Source organism: Apteryx rowi, unplaced genomic scaffold (assembly GCF_003343035.1).
Source record: "Apteryx rowi isolate R43461 unplaced genomic scaffold, aptRow1 scaffold_282, whole genome shotgun sequence".
NCBI lineage: Eukaryota > Metazoa > Chordata > Aves > Apterygiformes > Apterygidae > Apteryx > Apteryx rowi.
Genome location: NW_020449219.1, coordinates 108625 through 127525, shown reverse-complemented (window position 1 = coordinate 127525; position 18901 = coordinate 108625). Strand labels below are relative to the sequence as shown.

At 35.6% G+C, this 18901-nt stretch overlaps 1 protein-coding gene across 1 annotated transcript; it reads right to left on the bottom strand.

The window, feature by feature from the left end:
• Positions 1-463: 463 nt before the first annotated feature.
• GNAI1 (G protein subunit alpha i1) lies at positions 464-16720 on the bottom strand. Its single transcript, XM_026068900.1, has 8 exons — positions 16682-16720; positions 16461-16602; positions 11573-11730; positions 9621-9749; positions 3558-3687; positions 2393-2546; positions 783-995; positions 464-682 (listed from the first exon to the last, which is right to left on the bottom strand). The coding sequence occupies exons 1-7, from the start codon at positions 16684-16686 to the stop codon at positions 805-807; spliced, it is 909 nt and encodes a 302-aa protein (XP_025924685.1). The 5' UTR covers positions 16687-16720; the 3' UTR covers positions 464-682; positions 783-804.
• Between the last annotated feature and the right edge of the window lie 2181 nt (positions 16721-18901).

The window sequence follows — 18901 nt, the reverse complement described above, 5'->3', positions numbered from 1 at the left end:
GTGTATGTTTTAACAACTTCCTTTTTGCATTTCCATCAACTTCAATGATCGATGAACCTTAAATTCAATTTCCCAGTGTTGCCATATTTGCACTGCAAAGACTGCAAGTCCAGGTTTCATAAGCTGTGGATTTCAATTAAATTTTAAAAATAATCTTTGTATTTATCTTCAATTTATAGAAAGATTTTTTTCAAAACTTAAGGCAAAAAAACAAGTTTTATTGATTACGTCTCTTTAAATCTGAGCAGGTGTAGGGAGCTGTTTAAATACCAAAAAACCTAACATCATATACAATATTGTCAACAAAAGTAAAGAATAAGGCAGCATGCACCCTTACGATGAAAAGAAAATTTAATTTTACAAGATGTTTAAATAATCCAAAGGCAAAAAGTGTCTGTCCCCTCTAAGAGCATTTTAATAAAACATGGAAATTTTAGAGGACATCAAGTTACTAAAATATTCTGTTCAACATTTATACAAATACATTACTACAATTATAAGAATACATACAGTTAAAAGACATCTCAGAGTTACCCAATTACTTAAATTTACAAGACAAACATAAATAAAGCTGTTAAAACAGGCAAGTACAGTACTGGTCTATCATTCAACACAACATATTTTGTATTTCTTTCACCTTGAAACCAATCAGATTAGAATTGTGTGAAGTCGTTCTTCAAACCTAAAAATAAAATAAAGAGAATTAAGCGATCTATGTAAGTTTTACACTACATAGGCATCTTCCAAATGCCAAAGTCCTGTTTTTCAGGCATTTAATTTACCATTTAACAATTTTCTTTGCTCTTAGAAGAGGCCACAGTCTTTAAGGTTATTTTTTATAATGACATCAGTTACAGCATCAAAAACAAACTGCACATTCTTTGTATCTGTGGCACATGTGAAATGAGTGTAGATTTCCTTTGTGTCTTTTCTCTTGTTCAGATCTTCAAACTGACATTGAATGTAAGCAGCTGCTTCTTCATAAGTGTTTGATCCTAGAAGGAAAAAAATTGCTCAATAAGCAGATTTCAAACTGAGGAAGAACAAGATGCATATTATATCTCTGAAGGAAGAGATCCTTTTGAAATAGTTAACCTAAACATGAAGAGCAGAATGTTGATTTAAGTAATTTCACAGACATTGTTTTAAGATACCATAAGTAATTCTTGTTGAAGGAAACATTTTGGATGCATTTTTAATATTAAAAACTAAGGAGTCAATTCAACTGCAGCATAAGGAGTCTTTCCATTTACTTTAGCGGCAGATGGAGCAAGTCACTAATGAACCATCACTCGTCCCCAGACTAGGATACTTGGGCTACTTCACTCAAGTTATTCACGTTTACTTTTCCCATTTTTACAGGTTTTGATGCCCCCCCCTCCCCCCCATTAAATACTTTTGGCATATATATTTCTTCCAAGCTTTTTATCTCCAGCTTACTACCTTCTGTAGAATGGAACAATCTAAAGTTATAATGAAAATTACACATAAGAAGGCTGAACCCTGCTAAATAAAACCTCTTCATATGTATTTACTGAAAAAGCAGACTTCTAATCTGTTTGTACATTCCCCCAATAAACTCTTGTGTACCATCAGGGACTGCTACAAGTAAGGAAAAAAAAAAAAATCTAACTTACATCTAAGTACAAAAAATTATGAAGAACACAGAATAAAGAATGGGCTGAAGCAGATTAAACTGAAAAGAATAACTCCAGTAACATGTAAATGCTATCAATGGACCAGCACTATTCCATCTGTTTAAAAAGACAATTCTGACTTTAGCACTATTTAACTGGTGATTCATAAAAAAACCAAACCCACCTTTAACTTTGCTTCATTTAAATGTTTTAGATACTTCATATTAAGTTCTCCTACCTACACTTTCCCTGTAATAGTTTGTAAACATTTGTCAGAAAAACCTTTGGAGAGGCTAGGTTTTGGAAAATTTCCCCCCCCTTCATGAGGTTTTGTTTTTGTTCCCCCCCCCCCCAACTTAAGTCAAGTTAACTGTATTTGTGGAATAATTTTAGAATTAGTCACTGCTTTCCATGCTATTAATACCTGTAAGTTAGATGTAAATACTTTTTAGCATAACCATTTGTAGCATACACTAGGAAGTTATAATCCTAAATCATCTTCATTGTATTTATATTTGGTTTCAAACTACTTTATGTGAGCAAGGGCAGAATTCAACCCATATTACAACATAACTAGTGTTAGAACTATCATATTTTTATACTTATGTACTTCTACTTCCACATCAGCTCTCAGTTAAAAAGCTAAAAAGAAAATTTTCTCCTAACTTTATACACAGCTCATGTTTCTCCTGATTTGTGCATCAAAAATAAGATTACTTAGCCAGAAGCTACTTGACTATTTTTCCCATCCATACCTGCATATTCAGGGTAGCAAATAGTGAGAGGACTCCTTTTGATTTTTTCTTCAAAGAGATCTTTCTTGTTTAGGAAGAGAATAATAGAAGTGTCTGTGAACCATTTATTGTTGCAGATACTGTCAAACAATTTCATGCTCTCATGCATCCGATTCTGTAATTGGAAAACACCACCTTATTGTATTTTAATCAGACTTCAGTAGTAAAATTAGGATACATGTTTTTGATATAGAAGCTACAAATGAAGCAGATAAGTTACAAAACTAAGTGCCTAGTATCTGGAATCAAATTTTATCACAGAAAAATATAGAGAGGCCAAGATCATTACAATAAACTGCCTTAAAGTAACATTTTCATGAGAAGTGCTTGAGCAACTGCTCGTTTATTTCTGTTCTCACTTCTATGCTTAAGCCAATGTTTAATATTTTAGGAATTTTTGTTGTTTTGCAATTATAATGATATTCTAGCAGAGTTACTGTGTTACCTCAAGTTTATATTATACTGATTAATTCTTCTGAAAGTTGAAAGTTAAATTTGGCACCTACTCCCGATTCCAGCATAACAAAAAGTTCTACAGATCTAGAGAAGCGAGTAGTTTTTCTTTCTTCTCCTATTTTTTTAAACTCTGTAGAAAATATGTCCAATATAAGTACTTTGGCCAGGCCTCCATCCATTTAAGTAGCAGGACACCAGCTATGACCCACCTTGACTAAATCTGACTTGAAAGTCCCCATCAAGGCCCAGCACCACCCCCCACCCCTCCCACACACACTTCTTTCTTCCCCATCTGTATTTTATGGGAAGTTGCAGAACATGAGGAAGACCACAGAAGTCTCTTAATGATTTACAGACAATAAACAAGCATCACTTTAGAAAACTCAGCTAATAAAAAGCTGTTAGTTTGTGCGCACTGTCACAGGAGGAATTACATCTCAAAAGAGGAGAAAGGAGTGAAGGAGTCAAACTACTCCTGAGAACATCAGGAAATATTTTTGAAACTCAAAATCATGAACTCTATCACCATTTTTCTATGAGGCCTGGTACACCAAAACCCCCCCCAGACTTTAGGGAACAATACTCTCTCAAGAAGGTATTCAGCTTTCCTTTCAAACTCATTTAATTTCTATCCCACAACTCTTCCTTTCTTCAAGATTAAAGTACTTGCCATTTCCTCATCTTCAGCCAAGACCAAGTCATAATCACTTAACGCCACACAAAAAATAATTGCTGTAACACCCTCAAAACAATGAATCCACTTCTTCCGCTCTGATCTTTGACCTCCGACATCAAACATTCTGCAAAAAAAGAAGAACAAAGTAAGGAACGAACTTTGGAACTTCTGGCTTTCTGAATGTTAGCCAATAAATTCTGAAACTGACAGTTGTGTAAATCTGATTAAAAAAAAGCGAAGAAAGAGAGCATAAAAATTGCAACATTACAATTTGTAATACCTCAGTATGAAAAACAATTTTTATAAAGCCTTAAAAATCTTCCTATGCAACATGTTAAAAAAACTGAGAAAAAGTGAGAAGAAAGCTAAATCAATCTGCTTGTTTCCAAATAATTTGTGCTATATTTCTCTCAAGAAGTTAATTATAATCTACAAGAAACAAACACACACAGAATTAGCTTTACTAAACATAAATTAGATCAGAGTTTTTTTGCTTGTTTGTTTTTATATTTTTACCTAAATGAATAAAAAGTCTAAAATAATAAGAGGTATTGATCAACAATGTAAGACTCTTTAAATCCAAGAGCAGAGTTGTCTCTGGTTTAGTACCTGCAAAAATGCTTATACTGAAGAAATCAGACAAATGTAACACTGACTATTATTGTCATCTTAGTATTCTGAACTTAATATATTAAAAAAAAATCTAATTTTCAGGTTTTCGTATTTAACCTTCAGTCTATAAGTGCTGGTGACTTTTGGCTCACATACCTCTACTAAAACAAAGTGTAGTTTCATCTACTTTTCAGCTAATCATGTTTCAGAGACACTAAAAATTCTTTTCAAAATTCTCTTAAAAGAAAAAAAAAACAAAAAAATATTTTGGGGGGAAATGCCATCGGTGGGAACAGTGATCTATAAAGGTGAGCATCTCTTGGTTCTTTTGAATTCTTAGCTGAGTAGACATAGAAGAATTGAAAGAGACCACATTCCAGAACTTAACAGCAGAGAATCAATAAATTAACCACGTATGAATAGATTTGTTTTTCTCTGCTAAATGTGTTAATAGCTATTTCGTAACTACTCTGGGCTATAGCAACTCTGAAAGACTAACTTTCATGAGACACCATATGAAGTTTTCTGCAAGTCAGATAGCATTCTGCATAGAATGAACTGTGAGCCATGAAAAACGGGAGACAAACACTGCTATCCTGAAATTAAGAAATATATACACAGTTGAAATCTCAGCAAGACATAACAGAGATTTTTCCCACCCGTCTCTTCCCTATCACAAAGGTCTGTTGTCTCAACTTCTGGTGGTCATTTATGGCTTCAAGATAATTCGTCACAAGGTCACCATGCAACGTCCCCTATTATTTTTCTTTCATATTCTACCATGCAAAAATTGAAATTTTCCTCCTGGTTACAAGGAAATGCAATTACTCCTTTTAAAAAGGGGCCTGACTCTTGTCTTTATGGGTTTTCAAGATCAATGTTATCTTCTTTCCATGTTGCCAACAAGAGGAGCTTAGAATTCACTAGGAATAAAAACGCTCAAAAGCAGGGGAAGAGAGGGGAAGAACAAAGACAGACTAGTTCCTACATCTCCATCCAGTTTGCTGTAAGTAATAGAAATGCCAGAATCTATCATTAAACCCTTAATTGGGTAAAAATGTCCCAGATGAACCCGAAGGGGTCTCCAGACTGGAACAGCAATTGTTAAGATGCATAACAATTTATGATGTTTTTCTTTTAGTTGTAATTCTTGTAAAGATCTTCTAGCTTGGCCTGAAATCATTCAGGGTTGTATTAGTACTGAGGATACCATATTAAAGTCTTTTGGGAGACAACAGGACATGCAGGGCTGAACAGCAACGAATCTGTTTCTTTAGAGAAGATAACAATGCATGACAGGGAAACTGACTGACAAATCAACCAAGAAAATCACTACTTGTATCCTTTTGTGGACACCAGCTTTTAAGGACCACGAGAACTTAAAGCTTTATACTGATGGCAGTACTGTAATATCAATTTGCAGGGATCTCAACTAGTTCAATAATGTCTTAAGATACTGCTCAACACAAAACCATCACTACTGAGATGGTAACTGGCAGATGTAAGAAAATATGGCACAGCTTTCCATAGGGATAAAGGAGTGCAATAAAAAATTTTCTTTCGAAGAATAGTAAAAATCTGTAGAAAGAAAACAGAACTGTACAAGCAGCATCATATCCTGATCCTCTTGGTGCTGTTATGGTATCAGAAGGTCCTTGTACCAACCACAGTTCTGGCTTGTTTAGACTATATTGCCAGCGCATGTTCTGGCAAAGGAGGGAAAAGGCAGAAGACTGAAGACTTTTAGAACAGAAAATTAGTATCATTTCCAGTTACACATGCAGATGCTGATTTTGGTCAGAAATCTTTGCTTCAGTTCAGAATAGACACTCGTGAAATACACTACTGGCAGAGAGGCATCTGTCTTTTTTGGCTTATCTTTCTAATACTGCATGTAACAAGTTCTCAGTTCTTTATGCAAACTATGTTTTGCACTCATCTTTGAGATTGTTTATGTGATAAAATACAGCGCTGGGTGAAGTTTTTGGCACCAGAGTTTCACAGTGAACATCTCAACAGAAACAAGAGGGATTGTTTTATGTAATGAAACTTCATCTACATAGTTCAGAGAAAGATGAGCATACTGAAAAACATTTGGAACAAAATTCTTCAAAAAAAGATAAGGCTGTAAGTACCTTTCAGAATAATTAGCCATTCTGAACAAAGTGGTGTCATCAGTTCATATACTTTGAATCTGCTCTGTAGAAGTCTTATTGAGGCCTGTTAAGTTACAGTCCCAGCAGGCTGAAACATTCACAGAAGCGGTCCAATCTACAGATAACTTTTAGGAAGTATGACAAAAAAATGAGAGACTTGGATACTTTACAGATTCCACCTCCCAATAGGAGAAGGTTAAGGGCAAGCCCATCTTTTAGGCACTTGCCTGAGATGGCAAAATTCATAGTACAAACCATGCATAGGTTTGGCTACTCAAAAGAATCATGATTTTGCTTGTGTAAGACAAGCCAGTTCACAGTAGATTCAACAACAAATGCAAGGCAGTGCTGAAAGAGCAGACGTTCATAAAAGCTGAATCTACCTTCCTTACCTAAAGAACTAAGGTATTAGAGAAATGATTTAATGATTTTTCTATTTCACTTAAAGAAAGCAAACCTTTTTCGGTGAGATTACAAAGTGACTATGCCACATTAAGACAAATTATTCCACTGAAACTGAAGTAAATGTAAAGTATTAAAGACACTTTTCTAGTCATCATCCTAGTAAGCATGTTACTTGGCTATTTTTATATTACACAGGTGGCTTTGAGTGGATTATCTGGAAGCGTGCGCATTTAAGGACTGGTGTAAGGTATTTCATTAGCACATTCTGATTTTGCAAGATAGTATTGCCAGATATGCCATGTTCTGCCTTTTTCAGATTATTTAAGCAAAGAACATGATTCCATATAGAATGTGATATAGACACCAGGTATTTGCTATGGTTGCTTCTGCTTCTTTAAGGTTATGCAGATTGTTTGTTCACCCCAACCTTGCAAAGGACAATTTTTGACAAATATTTCTGAGGCAGAGTGGGTGGTTACAAAATGTTAGATACATATATGGGAAGTCTGAGAAACTCAGTCTTGCACGCTTTTTTAAACTGACATGCATCTCCGATTATCCTCCTTTCCTGTTTTCCCTGGGCTGTAAACAAAAAAAAAGGGGGGTGGGGGGAGGAACGTCCTCAAGAGAAGTGTCTTTTGCTACTAGCTATTCTTATTACCACCCTACAATCTAGATGACATTAGTCTGATAATGGGGCTTACATACTAGGAGTTATTTTCTGTTTATGCAACCTCACATTAAAAACAAAATACAAATCTACTGATGTAAGATGACAGTGTACTACATGACTGGATAAGCTGCATTGGGAGGAAAACAATTAAAGTTATTTTTAGGAATGTTAAAATGTTCCAAGTTGCTAGATTTGTATTTAAAAAAAAAAAAGTAGAGAAAGAAACAAAAATTTAAAGAAAAAAATTAAAAACCATCAAAAACATTGTGAATGAGGTCTTTTGCTTGGATATGCTATCACACAAGTGACAATGCTCATTCTTATTGCCCATTTAAAGTGTTATGTAGTGGAATAATGCATACTTAAAAAACATTTTAAAGATTATTTCTGTTAGAATTAAGAACAGAAAAAACTTATTCCTCCGCATTTTAGAATTTTGTATCAAAACCAAAATTTCACAATGGAATTTAAATTATCAGAAAAATACTTCTATAAAATGAGACATTCTCTGAAGATAAAAGCAATAAATATTCAAAAAGTCTTGACTTCTGAAATAGTTTATAGAAAGAGTATGAAAATGACTTGCTACTTGCCCATTTTAAATTGATTCAGTAATCAAAAATATGCTAAGCACTTTATAGAGAAGGCAGAAATGTTGCCCAATAAACAGCAAAACAGAAGAGAGGACAATGAAAAAACTTAAACTACAGAATATTGCATAGCTAGTCATATTATTTATGTACACCCATCTTGACATAATCAATCCTTTTACGCCTTTAGTTCATCCAAAAAACTATTTTCAGTGTTAGGTTAAGCATATACTTGTTCAAGCCCTGTCAATAACTCCTTAAGCCTACCTCCTAAGACACACAAAACTTCACCACCTGCCATACAGCTGCCATACCAGCTTAACACTTCCAAAGACCTGTCTTAAAGTCATACATTTTAAAGAAATGTAATCCTATGGTCTGTAATTTCCCTACAGACTCTTAAATAATCAGTATAGACTGGAAGTAGCTAACTGGATACAAATGCATTGAGAGTATAAAAGATTTTAATTCATCTACAAAAGCAAACTGGACAAGAAACATCAGAAGAGAAGTGAAAGAATGGATAGCTCCTCAGAATACTTAAGGGCTTCTGGTAGAACCTATAACTAAGGATTAATCCCCCATAATCCAAATGGCCATCATCATAGCAGAGGTCAGAAATTAATTTCCATCATATTTAAAGCTATCTTGAAGTCTATTTGAAAAAACTCTCAAGGTTTGGTTAAGACCTCTCTCTAGATATACAAGAGACTAAAGTAGGACCATTCTTTTTCATCTGTTTTACCTGCTAATATTTTATGGTTGAATAAAAATCCTATACACTAAAAACCCCCTAGACCAAGGAAACAAAACTTAGCGTATTACCATACCAAAATACACCATTTCCATAGTACTGATGGTCCTGCAGAGTCACTGTTACAGTACTGACCATGCATTCACATGAAAATAATTATTTCTCATGAAGATGCTCAAATATATTGTATAGACATGCTGAGAATAATCTCCACCCAAACTAAATGAAAGTGCAGTGCTCTGAGTTTGAGTTTTACTGAGTTTTCTTCTCAGTCTTTCTAATCAGGAATAGATAGAATAGTATTACATTTATACTCTCCTGTGCTTTCATCATAAACACCTATTGGACATAAAATGATCAGAATAGCAGCTTTAGTTAACACCGTAGCACAGAAAGCAAGTCATATTCTGTCATTACCACATAAAGTACTATCTTAAAAAATACAATACAGATTTGAATTTAGTCTTCCATGAAGATGGATTTACTGGTTTCATACAAGAACAGCAAACACTTGAATTTCAAGGAAAGAATCTTATGGAATAATAACTAATATTTAATATGACATAAATTAGAATGTTTTGTGATGTAATTTACATGTAAAACATTTACATAAAGCTTCCAAAGGAAAGCATTTACTTAATATCTGAATATTTAAATGTACCGAGTTATTTGCAAGAGTTCCCATGACCCCCATATCCCTCCAAAAATGAAGAAATTTGAAGCCAATTATGAAGAAATATTCCAGAAAAAAAAAACTAATCAAAGCTGTGGTTAGCAAATTTGATAAACTGCATAATTAACAGTCCATCTTCTAGAACTTTATAGAAGCCATAATAGACAGGTGAACATGCATCATTATTTACATACTTAAAATGAAGATCTTTGAAAGTAAAGTGAGTTTCCACTATTCCTGTAGTTTTCACTCTAGTCCTGAGAACATCCTGTTGAGTTGGAATGTAGCTGGTTTGTGCTATCCTGTCCAAGTCATTCAAGTAACTAAAGGTAAAAATAAATACTGCTTTCAGTTATTCACAGAATAGAACAGTAACCAGATAAAACAAATTTAGAGAAATCCTAGGTCCACTCATTATTGTGCTTGTTTTTATAAAAGCCAATTTTTTCTAAGACAAAAAAAGGCAAGACATGCATGTTACAAGATTATTTGCCTCTCTAATTATTAGAGAATTAAAATTTGAGACAAATATTTTATCCTAGAAAAACAGAAAACTTATTCAATTGACTGCACTACTTTCAAAATGACAAAATGGAAACATGCTTCCATGTTTACTTATGTTATTTGTATCAACTAAAAGAATGTTTTCATCTTTGTATCCTTCTGTTGATCCCCCACTTACTTTTTTGAAAGCCAAAATTACCCTGAAATTGAAAATAATGCGAAAAGCACAATCCCGTGTTTTGGGCAGAACTAATACAGACAATGTTTAATACATGACTAGTAACTTTCTATTGAGAATTTCTAATTGCCCCCTCCCTTTTTTTTTTTTAATGTAAACTTTCATCTCCAAAAGTTTTGTGATTCAGGCCAAGAAGCCTAGCATTTCTAAATACACACAAATTTTATTTGGCCTTTTTCAGAGCGAATAAGAACAACATTATGTTCTTTTCTTTCAGCGTAGCCAGAAGTTGGCACCTTTAAGGATACAATCATGTACGTTTAGAAGAGCAGTTTTCTTATGGAATTGGAGGTAAAGGTATCTAAAACAGGACAACAAAACAGAACAGAGGAGGTTTCCAGTGAAAGGTAAGTGATCCTCAAAATGATGTCCCATGCACCCCATAATGAATCGTATTTAAATAAGAGAGAGAGTGCGCTTGTATACATCAAGATATCTGTCATCTTGAGCTCAGCTTGTTGTGTCTAGCCCTCTGTGCCTTTAGAATAAGTCCAGCAAACAAGTAATAATCATGCTGGAAACAGTGTTATTTTGACACAATTGTACCACATTTCTATTCATTCAGCATGGCTATGACTACATTACTCCAGCTGTAATCATCTGGCAGTTACTTCACCTGCATGCCAATTATTTATATACAGTTATTCTGAAGAACAGAAGAAGCTAATTTTAAGGAAAGCACAAAACTTCAAACACTACCAAATAATTCAGAATCATAAAGCTTTAAGAACTGCCCTGTAAGGATACTATCAACACCACACCATTCTTCTGCCATCTTATCTTTCCCTTGATTGACTCTTTCCCTTGACTGATTTATTTGCTGCCATCACATCTTACACTCTTGATTCCTAACTATATTTGCTTTATTTGTTTTGTGAAGTACCCTAGCATAAAAGGCATCCTGATTGTTACCTTTGCTCCACATGTTTCTAACAGAGGATGTTAATTTACAAAGAAAGTGCAGCAATGTTGGACCATAGGAGTAACTTCATTATGAACATGAAAGTAATATAATTGATTATACAGATTCACATCAAGTAGTCAGGTTTCTTGGACAGGTTCAGATACTGAAAAAGTAATTGAGGCATGTTCTTGTAAATAAATAAGTAAATACTACATAACATATTAGAGCAACAAAAGCAATTTTTGCCTTCCTCAAGAGACTAAAACAACTGGTCAGGACATGACTCAAATTCAGAATTATACCATACCTCTTCCTCTCCAAGCTCAAGAGGCAGCTGCAGCATTCTGACCCAAGGAGGCAAAAATCTTTGACTAGTTACTTCTACATTTTATATCTACATGGGAACAGAATTCCTCAATAGATTAAACGTAACTTCTCTTACATTCCTTTAGCCACTACTTACAAGAGAGGGAGAATCTTGTTTGTTACACAGTACTTACTAGGCAGCAGAGTCATTAAGCTGGTATTCTCTAGATCTGTTGAAACAAGCTTGAACTCCACTGTCTTTCCACAGTCTCTTGATAACTCCAGCAAGCTCTGCAGTCATAAATCCCTCTTCTGCTGCTCCAGCTAACACAAATAGTTGACGAGCATCATCCTTTAGAATGTAAATAGAAAGTGAGAAGGTAAACGTGAACTACAACAGAAGTATGCTTGCAATGGTTTATCACCTAAAGTTAAAAACTACATTCAACAAATGAGTTTTCTTCACCAAATATACATGAATGTAACCAACCCAAAAACTGTGACATAAAATGATTGGTCTTACTGTTCCACATATTAATTCCTACATTTTTCAAAAACAGAAAAAGACAAGTTAACTAAGTTTCTCATAAGCTGATAAAGAAACCTTTTTCCAATCAGTTTATCATTCGAACTGAGTTTCTATAAACAGAAGCAACATTTTGTGCTGAACTCTAACCTTAATCTTATTTGCTTATCTTATGGCAAAACTGAACAGAATGATTGCACTGTGTACTAGAATCTTCAGAAATGCACATGCAGTTTGAGTATTGTATAATACACATTAATCACAAACTTTTAAAAGACAGCTTTTGGTGAAAGTGCCAAATGACCATCTCTTCCCAAATCATTCATCAGGTATAAGAGAACTATATCTTTTCTCAGAATTTTCCAGATAAGGCAGTTACAAATACCCTTCACCTTAGTTATTCCACAGAAACCAAGTTTTCTCAGTAAAAGCTCTTTTTTTTTTTTAAGGAAAAAAAAAAAAAGCACATGCTGGATTTTGAGACTATATAAAATGATTGTCTTTGAAAGTGAGGTTAATGCAATGTACAGGACGTCAATCCACCCATCTCCTCCTAATACAATTTGAACAGCTGGCTAATTTAATCCAATTTTGGCAGCAGAAAGACTTGAAAATGTTAGATTTGTATGGCACTGGAAAAAAAGAGATAGCAGCTGGCAAGGGAGAAGATACTAACATTAGTACTGTCAAGAGGGTAGTAGCTTGACCTTAGTTATCAGCTGTATGTGATCTACTACACGCCAGCCAGCAAATCAGCATACTTGTGGCTTGTAACTACCCACAGCATGTACTGTTCTTTGTCCAAAAATCAATAGAAAGGGAACAGACGATATTGGAAAGGAGAAAGGGGAAAAAAAGGGTGTAGACACTCAGCTAGGAACTGAAAGTATTTCAAGAAAGAAGATAGAGAAGTAACATGCAAGGTTATTCTCACAGAACTGTAAGTATAGGTACATAAATGAAAGTCTGAGGTGGGGGGTGGGAATCAAGTTCTGTCACCTTTGTGAGGAAAGAAAATGCTTTCAGGATATGCACAGAAAGCAGTGATTGTTATAAAGAGATTATTCACTGTACACTTAAATAGTCACAGATTTTATGACAGCTAATATGGAAATTGTTTGCAGATGGTCTCTACTGGATTGATTAGTGATGCTCACAGCTTAAAAACAAAAAGCTTGTTGTTAAGTGAACCCAAGAGACTTGAAGAAGCTTATATGCATCTGTGTGTACATATATGTATCTCTACATATGAACAACAACAGGTAACTAATACATAGTTCAAAAGATCTTTTGAAAGCTTGAGTAGCTACAAGAAGAGAAATGAAGCACTTGCTGAAAAAATGAACAGAATACTGATTACTGTACATGCAACAGGTCAAATAAATTGTGAGTAATTAGTAAAAGTTGAATGGATTGCATTATTACATTAAAAAAAAAAAAAGCAGTAAAGGCCAAAGCGTCAGATAGTCAGATCCCACTGACTGGAGTCTGAACAAAATGCCTGCATAATAGAAACATGAATGACAATTCTGGTCTTGAATACTGTTTGTGGATGGAAAGGCCACAGTCCTACAACTTTTGGAAGAAGCAGATCTTGAAGGAAGAGCCATTACATTATGACATATGATGAAAACAGCTTGGAGAGTGCCAAGTCAATTTTGTCATGAATGATTAAAACATCATTTTACACCTAGCATGGTCTAACCTTCAAACACACAAAATTCATTCTGGCCAGTAATCGTATAGAACTTTTTCTATTACCCAGTGAAACTACTGTCTATCAAGAGAAACAGATTCAAGAACTGTTGCAAATAGGTCTAACCTTTATATGATCTCAGACTATTTCTTGGAGGAAGGGCAAGGGGGAGAAGAGGGCAGCAAGAGGCAGGAGGAAAAGAATCAATTTTTAAAAGTCCATATATTAAAACAAAAAGTGGTATCTGTTCCCCCCATATTTCCCTTTCTAAAGATGGAGTACTATGGAGACCACAAATGAGGCAATACAGAACTATCAAGTCTTTTTACTAACCAGTGTTACATACTTTAATAATGCTGGAATAGGGCATGTTCCACTCTAGGACTTATTTTTATATCAGATTTCATAAATGAGACATTGTACAGATACTGATTTAGCCATGTCTCAAACTTATTGCAGCAGATCTCTTATCTAGAAAGTGGATTGTCCTTTAAAACATATTCACTACATTTCTCTCAAAACATATGCCTTTTACTTCAATATTGAAGTGTCCTGGAGGACAACCTACATCAGTCTTCAGACTGACCATTACTGCAGTAAAGTTGCCAGTAATTTGTGCTTATTTAATTCAATAGCTTTACAGAACATGTTCAACTCACTGATTTACCATGAGTCTTTGTGACAGAAAAAGACCAGAGGATTTTCCAAACAAACTTATTCCATTTCAAGCAAAACCCTCAAATTCCCATGAAGAAATTTAAGGAAAAGAGTCTGCATGGAACTGTTTTCCTGATTTCCTGATTCAGGATTTGTGTACCACAAGCTCTGGATTTTTTTCCCATTTTTGATTTTTACAATCGATAAAAATCTAGTACTGATCTGCCATAGCAACATTGCTCTGGAAAAGAACTCAGGAGAACATTAAAATCTGTCTGAATGCAGAGGGATGGTCAGTTATTTCAAGAACATCCCTAACAAATGTTTACCCTCATCAGTTACACACTTAGGATGAAAAACCCACCTGAGTTCAAATACATAAAATAGCCCTCAAAACCATCTTGCTAGTTATTTATCTGCTCACTCCCAAATTACTTCCCCTCCATTTGCTTTCACTGTGTATTTAGTAACATAAGTCTACCATATGCCTCTTTCTAACATTAACAGCCAGATTCTAGGAAAGACTACTGCACAAATAACAGACTAACACACAGCCAGATACTGCTCCTCCCCTGGAAAACTTTGGTCTTGAGGCAAGACAACAGCAGACATGAGAACAGACGTAGAGAGTAAGAACCAATAAAAATGAAGCTTTTATTAGCTGTGCATACAATTAAGCATACTTCAGGTAGATTCCACATATGTACATAAAATAATGACCAAACAGCAAAAGGAAAATTGTCTAGTAATTTACATATGACTGCCAATCAGGAGATTTAGATTTCAGTTACACCTTTACCATCCACTTCGCGTAATCTTATGAACATCCATCTCCCTTATGATATACATAATGCATCGCACATGGTCACTGACATCATACTCACTGATGTTTATAAATTGCTTTCTAAGCGATCAAAAAATCTTGAACACAAGAGTTTGTAAGGAAAGAAGCATTTACATACCACTTCTTTTTCAACACTCTCCTGGTCCTCCCTAACTGTAATTCAGCCTTAACATGATGGAAAGAATAATTGAATTATGACAGAATATCCCTCTGACTGCTTTACATATTTCTTTCAATAAGTGAACTGCAAAAAATCTTCATCCTTTCTGCAAGACAGGCATAACGTGGCTAATTCCTGCTTCAAAAATTGGTGAAAATTCCATATTCAGACATTGACATCTATGCAAAGAAAATAAGGCACACAATCCCAGCCTAGGGTTTCAACACTTCAGGCTAATAACTTCGGTGATCAGTTTCAGTGCTGCAGCACAGAGCAACTTGCTGTAACCAGAGGCAAATAAAGACACCTAAACTAAGCTAATGTTGAAGAGAGATTCAGAACATCTATCCCCCTACCACATAAGCATGGTCACCACACAGAAGAGTGTAAGGTTAGGGCTGGAGAAAGGATAAGCAAAAAGAATCAATTCTGCAGACCAGCTTCATTAGGCGGGATAGCAAATAGACCCATTACAGGCTGGATAATAGATGAAGTGAGATGCAAAAGGGGCAGAAGAGCTTAGAAAGAGCTCTATTCCTTAGCTTGGCAAGAACTCCTCCTTCTTGGGAAAAAAACCCTCAATCCTTGTGCTGTCATTAGAAGAAGTGGATAGCAGCAGCAGGGCTATGCCCATGCCTACTCCACTTTGAGTAAAATACAGAAACATCCACAACAGAAATCAGTATGCAAACAGGATTAAGCCTAGAGGCTGGAAGAGCTTTAAGGAATACACTATTGTGCCTGTGACTTAACTGAGAAGTGTAGGCAGCTGCCTACCTATTCAAACTGTGATTTTAAGGAATGTGAAGATGTCCAATTTAAATTACAGAACATAAGAGCCACAAGTCCATAAAAATTAAGAGGAATAACTGCATAGCTCAATGTTTTTCAGAATCTCCCTAAGATTCAGATGTATAATTCTCCAAATTTAGACAAAGTTTACCCCTAATTGTCCTGTATTTAATACTGCTTGCTCCTGTTTAAAACTTTCTAAAAGAAAGTCAACTCATGTTTTGTTCTAGGTTACTTTGCCACATAAAGATGAGTGCCATTTAGTTATCTATCAAACCTTATAGCCTAGAAATGAGATTTTTGCATAGGAAAAGATGCTACTGATCCTTCTAGGAAATAATAATGGACAAAAATAGAAAATGAATGAAACTTCAGCTGAATATCTGTGTGTGTAATTCAATACTCACAGCCCTGGTTGGATCACCAAAGTCTATCTTCAACCTCCCCATTGCTCTAATGATAGCAATAATGGACTGAATGGTGTTACTGTAAACAACAGCTTTGTACTGTTTACATTCTTCTTCTGAATAACCAGCTTCATGAATAATCCTACAGAAGGAAAAAAAAAAATAAGTTCTCTATTCAAAGAAATGATTATTTCTCTATCATACTGTTTCACCATACTTACTTCATTTGTTTGACAATTGTGCTTTTCCCTGATTCACCAGCTCCTGAAAAATAAACATGTAAAAATTTATTAGAGTAGACTTTTATTCATCTTTAGGAGAATATATTTAAAGTTAATTTCTACATGTCAAGTATTTAACCAATACAAGTCTTCAATAGCTCAAAATACATTTATTAAAAATTACTTTTTACTAAAAGAGGAAGTACCTCAAGCTGGAACTGACATTTTAATAAGAAATCATTTAACTCTGAAAAGTGTGTGTGTTTTTTTTTTTTTGTAAAAGCAAGTATAATCTTCAGTCTGCAGGTGTTTCTAATGTGAACAATGATCAGTCATCCAATTCTAAAGGGATCTCTGAAACTCAAGTCCTCTATTTGCCTTTTTATCAACACTAAACCAGAGACCCCCTACATCCATTATTCACACTATATTAATGGTACTCAGTGTTGCAGATGAGCATCTTGCAAACTCTTGAGGGTTCTAGGCCTTGTTGCCATCATTTGGCCCTTGCAAGAATAAACCAGCACAGCCAGACTACTTTTTGTGGAACAGATTATGTGAAGTTTGCCAGATTTGCTGATACCATTCTCAATGCTTAACAAATTCAAAAAAATAGAAATGTGCTATATTAAAATGCAAAGCTTACAAAAGCAAATATGTTTGTCAGCAGACAAAAAAAGCACCATTTTTGTGCTCTCAACAACTTTAGTTTGCCTTCGAGTTCTTTAGCCTGCTTCTTTCTCTGACAAATCCATGCAACTCTCAGAATTGTGATTTAATCCCTTTTGACACAGCACCCTCCTTGTCTACCTTACTAGTATTGTGGCTTGTGCTGAATTTGCCCCCTTATATTCCTCCTTCTCAATACGGCTTTGTAGAAATGTGTATAATCTTCACACAGTCCACAAGTGTTTCTGATGCAAACAGATAATCAGTTGTCCAATTCCAATATGGCCAAAGAAAGTGTTGGCCTATGCTGAAAGGGGTGAGCAACCCAGCAGTTAATGAAATGGAAAAGGCTGAGGTGCTCAGCACCCTGTAAAGCCTTGGTCTTACTGACAAGGTCTGCCTTCAAGCCTCCCAAATTCCATAAAGCAAAATTGGGGGCATAGAAAAGGTAACGGAAGACTAAGCTAGGAACTACTTAAGTGAGCTGGAAATAGGTTAGTCAACAAGACCAGAAAAGATATAACGGGTGCTGAGGGATCTCAGCCATGCCTTTGTGATGTTTCTCTATAGCATCTTTAAAAGTCAGCATGATCAAGGAAGCCACTGGCTACTGAAAAAAGGCAAATACTGTATCCATCTTCAAAAAAGGGCCAGAAGGAGGATCTTAGGAACTACAAGCCAGTCAGCCTCACCTTGATCCGCAGGGTGATTATACAGCAAATACTACTGGAAGTTATTTCCAGGCACACGAAGGACAAGAAGGCAGATGGGAACAGTTAGCAGAAGCTTACCAAGAGCAAACTGCACCCAACTGCTCTGACTGCCTTCTACAAGGAAACGGGTGGTTCTGCAGATGAAGCTATACCGATGGGTGTCATTGACTCTACAAAAGGCTCCTGATGCTATCTCCTAGAACATTCTTGTATCAAACTGGGGAAATATCAACTGGATGAGTGGATTACAAGATGACTGAAAATCTGGGTGAACAGATTTAAAGGGTTGTGGCTAATCATTCGAAACCTAACTGGAAACCAGACAGAAGAGGCAATCTTCAGGGGTTGATACTGGGCTAATACTGTTTAGCATCTTCATCAGTGACCTAAACAACAGGATGGAATGCACCCACATCAAATGGATGCAGATAACATCAATCTGGGAGGCAAGGAAGTGGTCAAAGTGTTGTAGAGCAGAGGTGCTCTGTCAGAGGGACATTGGGAAGCTAAAGGAATGTTCTGATGGGAACCTCATGACACTGAACAGACAAATGCAGAGTCCTGCTCCTGCACAAAGTAACTGTACAACAACACGCACTTTGGACTAAAGGGTTAGGGAACAGAGCTCTGGGGATGGTGGTCAAGGTTCTGGGAGCCCAGGTCATCTTCGCCTCAATCCTGCCAGTAAGGGGGACGGATGAGAGGAGGAGGAGACGGACTTTCCAAGTTAACGACTGGCTGCGCCGCTGGTGTTGGCAACAGGGTTTTGGTTTCTACGACCATGGGACCCTGTTTGAAGATCGACAACTGATGGCGAGAGATGGGATCCACCTCACGA

Excerpts from the sequence above, each read along its gene's own strand:
- GNAI1 (XM_026068900.1), bottom strand. Across the intron at positions 3,688-9,620 it reads TTCAAAGATCTTCATTTTAA|AATGTTTGATGTCGGAGGTC; the intron begins GTATGTAAATAA and ends CTTTTTTTGCAG. Across the intron at positions 2,547-3,557 it reads TGGCTGAAGATGAGGAAATG|AATCGGATGCATGAGAGCAT; the intron begins GCAAGTACTTTA and ends TTCCAATTACAG.